Below are 17,746 nucleotides of genomic sequence, written 5' to 3'. Positions count from 1 at the left end.
TTAGGAGGCACTCTGTTTATTTATAGCCTTCGCAGGCACTGGGAATACTTTAATCGGGTCAGGACAGCAACATGCTGCCTGACCCACAACGCTGAAGACAAGGGTAGAGACGGTGTTGAAGACGATAACTAAGACTTGACGAGACTTGACGAGCTCCAGGGGTCCACTCCAACAACGGCCCCGAGTCCTCTCCGGGTTCCCCTTTTATCCCCCCAGCGCAGCCTCACTCTCCCCTGGCTACGCCCCCTTCTAGATCCTCCTCAACGGTTTCCGGGCTTTCTCCCGTACCCCCTCCGTCACCTTCTCCCCACATCTCTTCCTCCCCCCTACCCCCTCACCTGCTGGCCGACAGGGTTGCTATGGCAGCCGAGCCCCTTCGTGCCAGCAGCCAGCGCTACATGCCGTAGTGACCCATTCCATGTCACTACACATTTAAACGGTGTTGGTCATGGGATTTGTTTGGCCATACCTCACCATATGTTTCAGTAGGGCTGGTGAAGGGAGGGGGACCCAGGACCAGTGCAATCACTTGCCACTAATATCCTTGGCTGCGAATAAATCTCAGGTCGCCAGATTCATAGTGCAATGTGCTAACCACGGCATCACCTTTCCAACCCGGTTTGTTTTAGGAGCTGAATCTCTATCTTCATTTGTGGGTTGAAGCCATTGGTATATATTTCACGTTCCTATGGTGAGGGCCACTATTTCAGTAGAGCAACCACTTGCCTACTGTTGTTTAGCTCGGTAATATTTTAGAAGAGTAAATTTCATGCAGATCACACTTTTAAATTAATTACCAGCTTTACTCTGGCTGGATTCTACAGCATTGCTTTTTACAGTTGCCAACTTTTATATTATGCCAAATTCGGTTGTGTTAATGTTTTTTAATGGTTGCTATGGTTTAAGCCTTAATTTTTTAACCAAAAAAATATGGAGGTTCCAACTTGTATGGTAATACTACACAATGGTTCCAGGATTTACTTTAATGCTCTAGAAAAAAGTAAACTTCACATGTTATCTTTTTAAATGCATCCATGTGTTTTTTCATTCATATTTACATGGACTTCAGCATTATATTGGTGAAAAATGACGTGTTCTTAATTTAAAGTGTTTAAATATAGTTGTGGGTCTTTTAATTGCTCGTAGGATAAACTATGCATGGCTTTAAAGGCTTTGATAACATACCCCAGATCATTTGGCATATCGCAACTCGCTCCACACATTTTATGCACGTTATAAATAGGACTTATTATGCATGCAATTAAACATATAATTTGATTACATTTTTGTTCATCATAGTGAATGCTTTAGATATGAGTGTTTTACTGTGAAAACAAACCATACAAGTGCATTTAACTTTTCAAGTCCGTTATAAATCTTCATGACACGATGTAACGTGATTTAAGCACTGTAAATATGTAACGGCAATGACTTACCCCGTCGTAAGCTGAAGAGCGAGAACTGGTGTCTGCATTGTCATTGACAGGCCCCGATTGCCTCATCTTGGCGTTTGATGATGAGGGCCAGCCAGTGTTCAGCCCCATGGTGACTCGCTCACCAGTCCTGGACAGGGTCAAGTCTATGGCAGACAGGCTGCAGGAGATGAAGGCGAGGCATGAGAATATCTCCTTGACTGGTACATTAGTCTGCATATCTGGCGAAGTGGGTACGAGGTTTTAACGTTAAGGGCATCAGTCAGCTGGAGTGTTTGCTGCATTGTGATATGGTCCTTTTTTAAAGTTGAGTATGTATGTAATGATTCTTTAAAATCTGTAAAAACTTTAATATTTATAAAGCTACCAATTCTGCAAAATAAATGTTGTTCCTTTTGTGTAATACGTTAAACTGTGTTCAACTGGACGTATCACATTGATGTTTAGGCAAATTCAAATATACATACAGAATAGTTCACTTTGTGTAATATTTGTTTAATAACATATCTTTATGTGATGAGTTGTTCCTTCTCACTGCATGAGTATTCTGATTGACAAATCTGTTTTCTGTTCATTTCTTGAAGCTTCCCAGATGGTGAGCCAGAGCCAATCACCTGATGGCTCTGCCTCTCCACTACAGTGCTCATCAAATGTCGCTTCCTGCTCTTTATTTAACATTCTGTTGGGTAAGTTTCAGCATTGTGCTATTTTTATTTTAAACAAATCTTTGGTGATACTATGTTGGGAGTGGTGAATAAGCACATCACAGAAAACTCAACGCATTCATCAATAACACTGCCGCCTTAAAATAAATATATGCAATAGGCGGCAATTTGTGAATTGCACTTCATAAATTGGCCTATCTACGCGTGGTGAAGAAGGCCCATTGCCCAAAATGGCACCTCATTATTTTTCCTATTAGTTTTGTGCTCTGGACATGTCTGTTGAGTTTATATATAAATTATTATTAATAATTAGCTATTTGGCTGGAGATGGATGTCAATAGTAAAATGTGTTTTGTATGAGAGATGAAATTAGTGAGATGAGAGAGAAGACTGATTCGAGGTAGAAGACAATCATGAAGACACAACAGATGGAAGCGGCAGTGATATGAGAGAAATTGTGACACTGCGAGAGAGATACACAATGTAACCTATAAGAGAGATGTAGGCAAGAGACAGATATCATGTGAGATTGGATAATAGATATGAGACATATAGTGAGATGAGAGGTATTAAATAGCTGCATTTAGATGACATAGAAGAGGGATAATAATACATGGTGAGAGATGTACTCGGATGAGATATATGACAGTGAGCTGGCAGGAGAAAGGTATTGGGAAATTGCTTCGACAAAGAGAAAGCACAACACATGTGGGAACTTGTACAGCATTACCATGCAGCGCCCCAAAGTGCTTGCAAAATATACGTTTGTGCACTTATACCTGCTGATTTCATTATTTCACATGCACAAGTATTACATAAATTACCCTGCTTCCAAGCTCTTTACTCTGGACAGTTTGTCAAATGCCGAGTCAAAAAAGGCCAGAAATTGGCCGAACTAAAATATGCCTCTGGTAATCAGTGCACCCCGAGTGAGCATGTGGTGCTTTGTTCAATGTAGGGTCTTGCAGTATATCGTGGAAAATTACTGTTCATCGTTATGCAAAAATATGCTTTTTACCAATAAATATGCAATCAAAATATGGTTGTGATTGTTCGATTGCCTATCTGTTTAAATGGCAAACTTAAGGTACAGTAACATATTAAGTCCTGTTTAAAATATGTTTTCTAGTTTTTTAAATAAAGAGGTGTATCTCAATGTGTTTTTACCTAATTAAATACACAACTATATCTTTATTTAGTATGTACTCTCAAATACACATGTTTTGCATAACTAGTGCACGTAAATGTATATCTTCATTTGGTGAAATGTTATAAAACTAAACAGAATGTAGTAATTATGAAACCAATCGTCGTGATCGTCAATTACATGTCGATGCAATCATCCTAAAGGGGAGTTTTGTTCTTTGCTCAGGAGAAGAGTCCGGACCAGAAGAGGAGGAATTGTCAACACCGAGGCCTTGTGACAGTTTCGTAGCAGACTCTGATGTCTCCCTGGATAACAGTCGCATGAAATCAAAACAACGTTCCACCTCCGAAAAGGATTTTTCCTTCTCGCACGCTGTAGTGCAAGAGACACCAAACGTGTCACCTCTTGGAAGCTCAAATGCTACTGAATCAAATAGCAGTCATAGACATCCTCGAAAATCGAGAAGAAAACGCTTGGACAATATTGTCATGTCTCATCAAAACAGGGGAGAGGGTTGCCAGCATCAAACTTCGACAGGGAATTGTAAAAATTCTTCAGAACTCAGTTCCTTTGATCTCGCTGATGTTCTCCCAGTGCCTTTATGTACTGATACGGAGACACAGAGCTCCTCCACCAACATAGGGTCACTGACAGACACTGTTAGCAAGACAAGTTCCAATTCCCTGGACAAATATACCTGTGGTGGACGTAACTCTTCTGATGACATCCTGGTTACCGGTGAAGTGCGTATGGAAACAGCCACTTCTGAGAGACACAAGGCGACTCGTCTTATTGGAGAAAATGTTGCTGCACATGAAGAAGATATCATGGTAGAAAGTGATCTGGCACCAATAGTTAATTGTAATTCAGCTGGCGGAACGGGTTTCCATTCTGAACAATCGGCAGCAACTTCTGCAGTGTTTGAAACAAGTAGGAAGAGGCCACACGCTGATTATACCAGGACACCAGGGTCCGCAAGGTCGAGGAAGAAGCAAAAGTTACAGCAAGTGCCAGAATCTCCGAGTTGTATCTCACCATTCGACGATTACTTCTTGCCAGAAAATGTTCAAGAGCTGGCGCCAAGGAATCAAGACGTTATTAAAAGGGTCTCTGCCTTGTTTGGCACACCAAAAACTAATACAAATAGTCGACGAGAGAGCCAAGATGGATCGAAAATCACAGGAAGTAGCATCGTTTCATTAGATGGCCCAACAAGAACTTCCAGTAACCCACAGCAACAGAGAATTGACGAAGAGCCTCAAATGAAGCCCCAAACAAAAACAACGCGTGGGCCTGAGATTGTTGGTGAAACGACTGCCACTCATAGTATCACAAATAACAAAGGTGTTAAGAAGTTTAGGCTTTATTCTGTGAAGCAGGAAGGATACTTAGCTGAAGTGACCTACACAACCCATGTGGTACGACGGGAAAGTCCAAGGCCACCTGTTGAACAGGAGAAAAAAGATACCGATACAGACAGCACGGTCTCAGACTTGTGTGGATACGATGCGTCCGGCAATGACCGTCTGGCACAGAACCCCGAGTCGGGAAAGGAAAGTCCAACAATAAACAGAAATCTTCCCAGTTTTCCAGACATTGTTGAAGTGACATCCCGACAAGTTTCTGTGCAGAAGGAAAATCCCATTGTCTCAAGGCACCAAGGTATCAAGCATTTACACTTTGCTAAGGCAAAACACCACATTTTGTAATATAAAACACTGCCTCTTCATTGTTTTAGCAGATGTTAAACATCCATTATTAAGTGTATTAATGATTTGGATATTAAGAGCTGCAAACATTAAAACAATGCTCTTTTGTGCTTGTATTTTCAAGAGACTGCACATTCAATGTTGCTAGAGTGATATGTTGAATTGCTTATAATCCATACAAGCTTTATTCCAGTTCCAATTTTGATATACATTTCGGCAAATAGTTGTTAATGACTTCTGTTTACAAACTGAGTGGTGAGGCCTTTAGGCATGCCTGCTTAATGTTTACTGAAGTAAAATGGGCAGTCACTTCACATACATCAGTGAATTGCATAATGATTTATAATTTTTTGCAAACTTCAGACAACCACTGATAAGCCAGTGATATACTGTAATTTAACAAGATGTTCACTGAACATCTGTTAATATCCATTGGTAACAGTTAAATGTTTACTGGCATATGTTGTGGACCATATCTATAAAATATGGGTGTGACTAAGCCCATCGTTTATCATGGGTCACTATACTGAGAACCTCTGTATGGAAAGTTTACAGTGGTTATACAATGCATTACACAGAGAGCATCATATACACTTGCATGTGTTCTCTGCATGTCCAGTAAAAGTTTATAAATTGAGATACAAATGTAGGGAGCACCTGAGTGACTCAACATTGACCACTTGGCACAGTGAGCCACCGTGGTTCGCCTGCCTGCATAGATCATTAGATGCAAACACAAATGAGAGAATATGCACATTTCAAACAAAGCAAACACATTAAAAATAATGAGAATGTTAATCTCGAAGTCGTAATACTTTACATTTTTCGATATGTGCGCACCAGTCCGACGTGACCATCCAATGCGTAAATTGTGGAATCTGTTTTTTCGTATATCAATAATTGTGGGTTACTTTGTGTTTCAAACCCATCTTCTTCTATGAATTGAAACTTCCTATCACCAAAGCAATGTGGAATTTCTCCCAATAATCACTAACTTTTAAAATACTTTGTTTAAATAGCAATGACATTATAATCTTGTTTAGTTGCAATCCATCATTTTTCAGGGTAACAAATGTGGAAATTGTTGTTTAATTGCAGAAAAGCCATCGAGTGGTGCAGAGAGGGCCCAGAAAGGTCCCAGAAGGTCTGGGAGGCTGAAACTCATGGTGCCAATGGAAGAATCTAAAAAGCCAAAAAAAGATGGAAAGCAGGTTGGTCAATGACAAAAACACATTTTTAGAACATGTATAACATCTGTGCTGCCGGGAAAGTATATGTAAATTGAGAATGGCTGTAAATTACCATTGTAATTTTATCTTTTGCCAACAAAGGCTGTGAAGTTAGATTTTCTCATGCGTATTCTACACTTATTGGGACAGGTTTAACACCCAGGCATGCAAACATCCAATACATCTAGAATGTGGTTGCATTGCTATACCAGTCAAGATTTACTTTCTTTGGCAGCATAACGTAAAAAAAGGATATGCTTTCATGTGATAGAATCTATACATATTTGTAATGAGCCCTATTGGTTGGAGGTATGCTGACATGAGTAATAGAAAATGACAGGTTCCTACCAAAGCAAGATTGGAAATATGAGCTGCAAATACTTGTAATTTTGAATTAACTTTAGTTCATTATTAATCTAGTCAGACAAAATGCACAACTCCCTTTCTAATTTTCTTCAAACTCCTTTTGTAGGGAGAAGATTATGATTGAATGAGTCACACCACTTTCCACCTGGTTGTCAGAAGTCATCTGCTGTAGCTTTGCGAACTTCAAGAAATGTACCGGCAAAATGAACCTCAACATTCCTAGAGAAATGTCCATTATAGTTGTACTCCTGCATGGCAAACCACCATGTGTAACACCTTCACTAACATAATCTGCATATAGGATATTCTAATCGCATGTTGCTGTATTAAAAATCCTAAATATTAAGTTAGTTTGTGTTTTTTGTGGCCTTGGTGAAGGTATTAACCAAAATGGCTGTTTGTGTAGGCAAGCGCCTTTAGCTATTGATGCACCTTGTGCCTGGCTACTGCGGAATGGCGTCGTGCATTGCTCGTCTGCCTAATCCATCAGGTGTGGTTAGAAAGAGTGATGAAGACGTGTGCAAAAAAAGGATGGGCCCAGATGTAACACGCGGCAACCAATGTTGAATTCACTATCAATTATTATACTCGTGGTACAAGGAGTGAATTATGTTTGTGTGATAATTGATTATTTATTTAATTTATGTCCCAATAATATGCTGTTATTATATGTAGGATATTGGAATAAATAACACAATTGAGACAGAAATGAAATGAAATGACAATATAAATTAGATGATCTTGACTTGAAGCTTTCGTGACTGCAGGAATTCGTATTCTTGGGTCTTTCGGTAAAGTCACGTAGATAGGTTCAAAGAAAATAACAATAACAAGAAACTACGACGTTTCTATCGTAACACGAGCGCTCGTCATCAGGAAAAGGAAGACGACCGCTTGTGTTGCGATCGAAACGTCGGCGTTTTTTTGTTATTTTTTGTTATTTTCTTTGAACCTATCTACGTGACTTTACCGAAAGACCCAACAATATAAATGAGATGATACAAACATGACAATTAGAATTGCGACCCAGCATCGTAACGAGACTATTGCATCTCCGGGGGCATGAATGTGTTGCCTACGTAATGTACGCTCATGCATTGACAAACTTAAAAAAATTACTTCACAGATATTTTAGATGAAATGTAAAAACATACAAATGTGCCTGAAGAGGTGTTTTAATGCATGTAATTTTTTTTCTAGTATTAAAATATTCAATTGAAGAGTTTTTAATGATCCAAAAAAACTTGTGGTCTTAAATTGTTTGAAGTTTACATTAAAGATGTTTTATTGCTCCAGAAAGTTTAAATGTTTTTTTTATATATATCCTAAGATACATTTCACTAAGAATTCACTCTTTGGACACATCTTCTATAAGGTTTGAAAACTATAATTTTACCACTTAGATTTGCTCATGCTCTAACAGTGCTACAACGCAGACAATATGATGATAACCTTTTCTTTGTCACCTTGAATTCAAAATATAACACGTCTACCATATGTATAGTTATGGTTTTAATACGGCGGTACACGTGGAGTATATGACGGTTAATGTCATCATTGAAACTGTTCGGAAAAGTAAGTCGGCTTGGGCAGGACACATCGTGAAAAGGGACAATGAATATTGATGGCATGGAACGTATCCAAGAGGAGAATCTCTAACGAGATGGAGCGATAAAATCGGCTCCTTTAGATGTGCTGTCTGGATTATTGCATCGCAGGAGCGTGAGAGATGGCTGCAGCTTGAGGGGGTGCCTTCATCCAGCAATGGATTGACCATGGCCGCTGCTAATTCTGAAGTGCATATAATTACAACTGCCTGAAAGACATTTCCCAAAAGATAACTGTATCCATAAATGTACCTTTGTTTTCTGTTATTGTTTAAAACATTGAGTATATAAAGAACGTATTTGTATTGCATAGTGACATTAAATTAAGGTATAATCTTCCACGAGGGAAAAAAACAGCAACACGATAGTTGTGAGCGAGTTGATTTTTCGGTTTGCAAGCAGAACATCTGTATGTTGTCGTGCATGGTGGAGGAAGCCTTGGAGCCAGCTGTGTACACTACACGTTATTTAGTTTTATGAGGGGAGAGACTTGAAGGAATTGCGTAGCACTTGCCAACACAAAGAAAAATGTTTACACAGCAGGGGAATTGTCGCTTCTTTTTTTGTGTTAAGCTTGGTTCAATTTTGAGTAAAAACATCTATGTGGGAGCCCTGAGTAATGGTGAACATTGGATCAACGTTGGTCGTTATGGACGCTTATTATGCGTGCGTTTAGGAGGTGATTTCATCACTGCTGTAGGTTTGCAAGCATTGCCTTGACGATCAGCGGTGTAAGGACATGATCAAATACTAACTCTGCTATGGATTGTGCGATCTTTAGTGCGAGTTTACAGAGTGCACGCTTTCATAGTTTACAACTTCATAGTTACACAACACAACTAGGGTAAATAGCGTTAAACCTTTTTCGTTATAAAAGTTAAACAGTAGCATTTTCTTAAAGACATTGTATTATTGCAATCTAATGATAGCGCTAAGGCGAGTTGTAATACTTTATTTCCCATTCCTACACGTTCAGTCAAAGCTTCACTTGAGTTCCATTGGCACAGACTCGTTGAATACTTTGCAAGCTCCGGATCGACATGTAAATACGAATGGAAAAATTCCAGATAGTTCTATAATAGAAAATACAGCTGTGAGAGGGCTTCGTAAAGGAGACAACATGCTGAGAAATGTGGCCATCGTGTTGCTGAACTGAACGCAGGCAACCATGCGAACAGCAGCGCTGTTAAAAGGCAATGCCAAAAGTTCGTTTGGTGAATGCAAAACCCAACACGTTCATCAAATGACACTGCCCTGAAAAGGAAAATGTACAAATTATAATAGGCAAGCAGCGAACATCCTCTTGCTATAATTATTGATTACAATTTACGTGTTTATCGCAGTGTAATATAAAGCCTTGCAAGTTATTTCCATGGCACACTTGAAGTTTTTCTTTTTTTAGTTGCTTGAAAACAAGCTGCGAACGTAGAAAGGTAATCGTACTGTTGCTGTGTAAAATGTTTCTTTATTAATAGGACTGGTCAACTGATTTCGTTTCTCACAATCTAAAATGTCAGTTATACTTCCGTAGAAACTTTTTTTAGGGGAAATTGTATCCAATATTTCACGACTTTCGAGAAGTGTATAAACTCTTGTTAAGACAGTAATTCAAGAGTCATGAGCAACCTTGGGGATGTGGTGAATATACGCTGCATGTACAGTCGAAGGCCACTGATATGACTTCAGCTTAGATATCAAATACAAGGTGCTGGGCTTGACTCAAAGGAGAATGCTGCTCCTATGAATGATTTTATCATCGATACCATCATCATCACCACCCATGATTGATCTGCTGCTGGATGATGGCCTCGTCAAACTGTTGCCATCTCTCACGGTCTCTGAGTGGTACAGCTCACCTCGCCGCTCGTGTGCACGAGCCGTCGTCATTGCTCCATTTCCACGGTGGATGCCCTCTCGGGGGCTCGTCTCTCCTCCGTTGGCTGTTACTCAGGCGCTAGTCTCCTCTACAACATCACTGCAGCCTGCTGTCTCCCTTTATATTTTATGTTGCAGCCAGTCTGCCTTCAGTAACATGCTCTTGGTATACGTACCTTGGTTACTGTTACAGTTGTCTCCCTCCAAGAGGTGTATTGTAGTTAAATAGAACATGTAGAGGCCAGACAACCACATGAGCAAGCAGGGTTTAGGTAAGGTGTTTCTACCATCAACCATATCCACACAAACTGGCATCACATCACAAAGCATTATGCCAAACCTTTGCAGAGTGTGAAAAGCCATGCTTTCATGTGGCCATCTAAACTCTCACAAACCATGGGAATCTGTGGGACTGCACTCGACTGGATGAGGGCGTTTCTTTCTGATTGCTCCCAAAAAATATCAATGGGTCCCAATTCCTCTTCAGCCTGGCCAGTTGCCAACAGAGTCCCGCAGGTTCTGTATGATCTCTCCTGCTATTTAACATTTCTATTCAGCCACTGGGACAACTTTTCACCAGTACACAGATTACACTCGGCTTTACCTTGGAATTCGGGATGAGCAGCTGAATGTCTGGCAATTGGTTGAAACTGAACCCACATTAAATAGAATACCTGCTGGTTGGGCTGGAGTATAGACTTGGTGACCTGAGGCGTATGAAATCGTTTTTATCTGTTGATCAAACTTCTCCTCTACCCGTCAATAGAACTACAAGTCTGGGCTTGTGTTAGACAATGCCCTGTATTTTTATCCCTGGATAAAACAAGCAGTAAAAACCTGTCTGTTGCACCTATGGACCATCGAAACGGTCTAAACCATTTATCTGTGGTGGAGATTGTGCTCCCGTTCTGAGAGCCCCGGTAACGTCTCGCCTCCACGATGGTAATCAGTGGGGTGTGGGGGTGCCGCCATGTCCAGTCCCATTGCCACCGGGCATTCAGAATGCCTCAGCGCGATGCTTGACCGCCGATCCCATCGGGACCCAGTTTTTCCGAAACTGCACCGAATCTCCATCGGTTCCAGTTGAGCTCCGTGCACCGTATAAATTGCTGTTTTATTCACAACTTCCTCCTCACTATTTGACTGAGAAACTGCAGCCTCACAGTAATCCTGTCAAGTTTGAGGTCCTCAAACCCAATGTCTCTCTGTCAGCCACGTGATGATCAAAACCGCTGTGGAGTTCGAGTTGGTTCACTCCTTTGTCCTCATTATTAGGGACCACTGCCTGACCTTGAGATTCTCCTGTTTAGAAAGAAATTAGAACTTTATTATTTCACAAGTTATCTTCACTCAATTTGGAGAAATGTGGTAATTTGATTTGTTATGAGAGGGCGGTGTCAATGACGTGTGTTGACCATTTTGAAGAAGGTACTGTTATTATGCTTCATTACTAATATATATCAAACCTTGTGTTGCTTTACGCACGTGTCTGTGACATTTATTGAAAGTTGTTTTGTTACACTGTACAGCGCTCAAACCTCTTTATGGTCTATTGCGCTTTTTACATTTTAAAAATAAATATTAAATGGGTAATGTAACGAATGGATGTTTTATGCATTCTAATTGCATTATATTCCTTGAAAACTTAAGGTAACGGCTCAATAAAGATACTTTGAACGGACACAATCTGTGCTTTAAGTAGGGCTTCGTACTTACACGGTTTGATTTTTTTATTTTACAGATCTAACATGCAAATTTACGTCTGCTTATTTTCAATGTTTTATTGACTGCAAACGTGTTCGAGTGGCTGTTTTTAAAAACAATAATTAGTATATCCGTTTGCTTTGGATAAACATTTTGTCTTGTTTCCTGTGTGTGGTATTTGGCAGAGTCTTCCACGATCAGTTGCCCTGAGGAGGCAGCCGCCTCAGAAGAAGAGCACCGAGTCTGGGAGAATGCGGACGGCCAGCGCAACGCAGCGTCGAGTGCGCACCGCACGGCCACAAATACCGCACGGTTACCTCAGGGACATTATTTACGGATCAAATTTTACCTTGTCCTGATTATGTAAAATATCTTATGCAAGATTAAACTACGGGTTGTTTGCTTGATTTTGCCCAGATTTTACGTGTAAAAATTTATATATCACCAACTTCCTGACTCGTGTTTCTATGGCGACTCCAGTTTAGATGAAAGCTTCAAATCTAGAATTAGATGAAAGTTGTTTAATATTTTAACAATGTTGTACACAGAAAGTCACTTCAAATAAATGTCGACTTATTTTTTTTATTTCCTTATTCATTTCTTTTTTTGTCTTTTCTTTTAGCAAAGTCAATCATTGGTGTTGACAAGCCTGCACACTGAGTGAGTGTACTTTTGCAATCATCATTATAAAGTGGTGCAACTATTGAAATGCTGGATGATTTAATACTTAAAAAAACGAGTTTAAAAACAGTCGAGCAATGTCCTTAAAAGTTAACATTCTGAGTGGGGCTGCCAACTGAGCGACAACAACTGCGACATGGCAACAAGAATATCTTACAATAACGTAATAGAGGGGAACTGCATGTCCATGCTTTGTCTTGAGTGAGTGGAGTTTTTTTTTTATTACGCAACTAACAAAAACAGAGACTTTTCACTTCCTGGGAAGACTTAAGAGATTTCCCAGGACAACAGCTGCCTCAAAACGACGACTTCCTGGGAAAACCAGAACAGGTGGCACCTCTCTTTGTGAGTCGAGTGTCTGATCTGTCGTGTCGTGGCTGTGTGCACAGGCAGCGGAGCAGGGTGCACCGTGTGGTGAGGAAGCTGGGTGGTTTCGAGCTCGGCGAGGACGTGCAGGAGAGCACCACGCACGTGGTGCTGGGATCACCGCGCCGCACGCTCAATGCGCTGCTCGGCATCGCGCGTGGCTGCTGGCTGCTCTCGCTCGCTTGGGTGAGGCAGCCTGCGTAATGTCCGGAGCCACGGGATCCACGGCCCCTTCCCGCTGCAACCGCGAGGATCGCATCGCCCCGTTTAATCCGTCTGCCCGCGAGCCTTTATCTTAGGCCTGAATCCTTGGCTTGGGGTCTGGATTTCTCACTTAGTCCTCCAGCCTGTGTTCCCAGCTCAGCTTCCCACTGCATAGTTGGCAGTGTTTCTGTCTTGTGTGTCCTGCGTGGCCTGCTTCACCTAATCTTTTGATCAAGTTCGATAACTGCAGCTGTGTTTGCATTGAGAAAGGTCAGCACATTGAAGATCATAAGTGTTGACATGTTGAGTCAAGATGATACAACTGTAACTTTATTGTCGTGGTCCAAGACAAACACGATTGTGATATTAATATCATGACCTCATGATGTATACCTCAAGTTGTTTTATTGTGCGTTTTGTAGTTTGCTCAACCTTTATAAAATTAACTTGGCATGGCCTGTCAAGTCAGGATCACGTAATAAATACTCACCATTTTCAGCACTGACATTCAATGTAAATCAGGCTGTGTTTCAGTAAATGCTCTTGCAGAGTATAGAGTTCACATTAACCATTCATATGTCCATTAAAACTGTTCGTATGTTAACTTCAACTATTCTATTGTTATCGAGGCACCACAATCTAAAGTGCAAAACTATATGTCAGTCAAATTATCTCGGAGTTTTACCTCTGCCAAAATAAACCAAACTCTCCTTTTACAACTCTGAAAATGGCCATTGCATTGTTTGATGAGACCGCATGGCTTGAGTAGGTGGTGAGGTTTAAGTTGTGCTTGTGAATGACCATTTCTGAACTTGTTGTGTTGCACAGTCTTGTCAGCTTCTCTTCACTGCTGTGCTCTGCGCCAGGTGTTGGAGTCAGCGGAGTGTGGACATTGGCTTGAGGAGGAGCCTTACGAGATGACCGACACGTTCCCTGCTGCTCAAGTAAGTGACACGCGTTTTCATGTTATGACAGGGTTATTCATGAGAATGTGTTGCTTGCAAATCTCTGAATCCGAGCCGTGCAAACCGGTAATAACTGGAATGTTATCAGATGCCAATTTCTTACTTTTACAGTGAAAGAGGGAATGGGTAAATCATTGTGGCCTACAGCTGTGTGATGTCCACGCAAATGTCGGTGAAGGGAAGATGATGCGAGAGTTTTTCGAAGAAGTATTTTAAGGACGGGGCCAGGGGCGACTGGACCTTGGCGTTTTATGCGAGTGGACAGGAAGGAGAACACTCACTTACTAAGTTCCTTTTGCCATGTTGAGCAGTTATATAATGCTCAGATGTATTGTAATACCCCGTGTGATTTATGAAATACCCTCAAGGGGTCGTGAATAACAACAGGATCTGCGTGCACAACTCAAGGCCAGGAGCCCTTTCTTATTCGGACTCTTCACATGGTACGGTTTAAAGTCATTTTGTAAAAATTGTTTAAACTTGCGCAGGTAAGTGTTGACACTGGATTTGGATGGCCGGATGGTGCAGTGGTCACACTCATACCTCATTGCAAGAAGAACCTGGGTTTGTTTGCTGATTCGGACCCCTTTCTCTCTGGAGTTTGTATGTTCTCCACATGTGTCGCATGGTTTCCTCTGGCTTCTCTGGATTCCTCCCATAGCTAAAGGCAAACAACCCTGTAACTGGTATTGGCCAAACATCCCAATGCAGGACACTCCGATAAAAAAAGAGTCTTTGGAGTTGGTGTCGGTTTCCTATACAGCCCCTCCTGCACATCTGTGAAAAAGAGCTTCATAGCTCATCAGATTCCTCCAGTCGAAATAATGATTCTGATTCCTAAGTAAATTAGTATTTAAAGGAATATGTATTTCAGAGAGCAAAGACCGGTCTGCACAAGCTACAAAATTGGCCCTGCTTTATTTTATTGTCATATTTTACAAAAAACGTTAAACATTTTTTTCGATCATAAAAACACATTGTGGAGTATTCAACAAAGTTTAGCAACAACAACGTACATGTGGTGAGAGTTTTAATCGCTTTTTAACACAATTAAATAATAAGACTACGGTTTAGCAAAATTTATAGCTAAATGCACTCCGACAACACCATATTAAAATGTCCAGTAAGTGTGCAGTGGAGTGATCTCAATGTTTTCACTTTGCAGTCAGAAACCCACAAAGGATCTTGATTTTTTTTCTCAAAATATCCTGCGTATCATATATCTCTTCATGTCTGATTGTTGGCTCTTGCTATATTTTTCTTATCGTTTTGCTCATAAAGAGTTTTCTCAATGTTTAAATATATAGTTCAGTATGGGAATATTCATACAAACTATGACTGTAGTCATTTGGACATCAGAGGTATGGCTGCGCGGTGGGGAAAGTGAAACGTGCTGTCTCATGGGGTCAGTCTTAGATGCTGGTCAACAACACTTTACTCTACAAGGAAGTTAAAACGTATAAAGGAAACGAATAGCAATGAACATACTCTTTGGTTCTTTCGGTTTCGATCGAAACGTCGTGATCTATTAATTTTGTACCTACGTGACTTTACCGAAAGAACCAAAGAGTATGGATTCCTGCGGTTACGAAAGCTTCAAATCAGCAATGAACATGTCAGCGAAGTAGTTTTTTTTTCTCTTGTGTGGCATCGATGCCTCGTACCCCATCTTTCCTACTCATGGTTACAATATCAATTTTGTCAAAACTAATTTAAAACATAAAATAATAAGAATAGGAGGGTATGCGACGTTTTCTATTCGAGTAATAACGCGGTGCAAAATACGTAATTACAACACAGCGGTCTGTACAGAAACAAAGCGTTCGTTTTGTCGTCAGCTTCACCTTCATCTCATTGAGAATCCTCAGTGGCACGGAGCCATACGCTGCCGGCATGTGGGGGAGGTGTGGAAGGTTTTGGTTTGCAGTTCGTGGCTCTCGGCATTCCCAACGTGAGCGGTGACGCCGCCCGGAAGTCCGTCTCTGGCTTCCGTCCCGGCTGCCGCGTTCCAGCAGAAGGGAATGCGTCTCATCGGGTCCCTTTGGCGGACGTCACACTCCAAAGTCCACTGGTCGGATCATCATGGTGGTGGATCGCAGAGAGTAGCTCGAGCCCTTCCAGTAATGCCACTTGATGCCGTTGAACTTGCCGGTGTTCTGCCCGGCCGTGTAGTACATGCCGTTGAGGTTGGAGGGGCCACATGCATCAAACCACCAGCCTGGAGGATATTGCCACATGCAGGGTTGAGACTCCGCGCAAATGAGGCGAACGTGATGATGCATGTATTTGTTACACTGTATAGGGTACATATACAAATCACGTCAATGGCATCTCTGTATATCTGTAAGTTTGTGCGTCTGTCCGTAATGCATATGTTAACATATAGTGTGCATGTGTAAATACATCAGGGTCGCCTAAGGCCATCATCCCTCTAGAGTCAATAAAATGACTACCACCTGATGGTTACCACTTGGTGGTTGGAAGTCGTTGCAGTAAAAGGCCACTATAACGCGAGCTTCGGGGGACATGAATAACGCCCATGTTATAGGCTGCTTACCCACGTAATATAAAATGCATGTGTCTGTGTGTTTTCAGGTCTGTGTATGTGTCTCTGAGTGTTTCCATGTATTTGTCTCTGTGACTGTCCAACTGCACACGCGTAACTGCTGGGGTTGAGAGGGTGGGGTCTGACTGTTGTCTGCTGCTGCTGCTGCTCTGCGAGCCACGGACAGGGCAGGGCTGGGGGCTGGTGGCTGGGGGCAGGGGGCTGGGGGCTGCGTCCGGCCACTGGATACCTGGGACCTGGCCATGGTCGTGTAGCACTGCTCTGCGTGTGATCACCAAATTATATTAATTTGACTTCTTTCATTAATCCTCGTACGTTAATTTGTTTGCTCGTGTTACATCGGGTTTTCCCGTATTGCGCTGGAGAGAGAATCGTGCACAAGAACAGAGAATGTGCCCCTTGACTAAGTGCTTTGTTTTTTAGCTGGGGAGTTATCTTCAATCCAGTTGGTGGCTCAATCTTGATGGGGCCGAAACGCTGCGTCAATTTTTCCAATTTCAGATGACTCATTCAGATCGAATCTTGACTTAAAGCTTTCGTGACTGCAGGAATTCATATTCTTTGGGTCTTTCAGGAAAAGTCACGTAGATAGGTTCAAAGAAAATAACAAAAAACTACGACGTTTCGATCGCAACACAAGCGGTTGTCATCAGGAAAAGGGGGTTAGCTTCTCAAGGCAACCTATTTATAAATAGGCGTTGCGATCGAAACGGCGTAGTTTTTAGTTATTTTCTTTGAACCTATCTACGTGACTTTATCGAAAGACCCAAAGAATCATTCAGATTGATTCATTGAATGTTGGGAATGAGAGGGAAAAAATTGTAACACACCTACGGTCTGCTTTAATGAATGCTTTGGTGTGACATACCAACCATTACATTTCTCCTCCCGCATGAGTTACCTGAAACTGGGGAACCTGCAGGGAAGTGTCCCACAAAACTGAAGCCACGTGCCGCCACCGCGTATAGCCAGGAGGATGTTCTCATTGCGGTGAGCAGTGTGTTATTTTTAATCGTGGCTTGGTGTTATAGATGTGGTTGATGCATTAGCGTGACTGGAGGGAGGAAAAGCGAGGAACATTCTTTACCGCAGTTGCTTTTAGCCTCACGCACCGAACCACTGAGTGTGGTACTGGTTAGGGCGGGCACTGTGAGGCGCTCGCGTTTCCTGTCGGCGAGCTGCGCGTCGGGTGCTGCTGGGTGAAGTTTAAGATGCGTGAGTTGTCGTAG

General features: G+C 41.6%; 2 protein-coding genes across 6 annotated transcripts in view; one reads left to right on the top strand and one right to left on the bottom strand.

Annotated features, from left to right (window-relative positions):
• The window catches only part of MCPH1 (microcephalin 1), a 113,982-nt gene that overhangs the window by 6,286 nt on the left and 89,950 nt on the right, over positions 1-17,746 (top strand). For all 4 annotated transcript variants that reach the window (XM_078856302.1, XM_078856303.1, XM_078856305.1 and 1 more), the window contains exons 8-15: positions 1,487-1,636; positions 2,018-2,119; positions 3,471-4,907; positions 6,053-6,165; positions 11,921-12,016; positions 12,358-12,395; positions 12,806-12,968; positions 13,853-13,930. In XM_078856302.1, the coding sequence (XP_078712428.1) occupies positions 1,487-1,636; positions 2,018-2,119; positions 3,471-4,907; positions 6,053-6,165; positions 11,921-12,016; positions 12,358-12,395; positions 12,806-12,968; positions 13,853-13,930 (2,177 nt within the window). The remainder of the gene's footprint in view (positions 1-1,486; positions 1,637-2,017; positions 2,120-3,470; positions 4,908-6,052; positions 6,166-11,920; positions 12,017-12,357; positions 12,396-12,805; positions 12,969-13,852; positions 13,931-17,746) is intronic.
• Positions 14,969-17,746, bottom strand: part of LOC144932354 (angiopoietin-2-like) — a 56,492-nt gene continuing 53,714 nt past the window's right edge. For both annotated transcript variants that reach the window (XM_078856301.1, XM_078856300.1), the window contains exon 10: positions 14,969-16,169. In XM_078856301.1, the coding sequence (XP_078712427.1) occupies positions 16,003-16,169 (167 nt within the window). In that variant the 3' untranslated portion in view covers positions 14,969-16,002. The remainder of the gene's footprint in view (positions 16,170-17,746) is intronic.

This window comes from Lampetra fluviatilis, chromosome 5 (assembly GCF_964198595.1).
Source record: "Lampetra fluviatilis chromosome 5, kcLamFluv1.1, whole genome shotgun sequence".
In the NCBI taxonomy this organism is placed as follows: Eukaryota; Metazoa; Chordata; class Hyperoartia; order Petromyzontiformes; family Petromyzontidae; genus Lampetra; species Lampetra fluviatilis.
The sequence above is the reverse complement of the archived record's forward strand: the minus strand, read 5'-3'. Positions and strand labels throughout refer to the sequence as shown.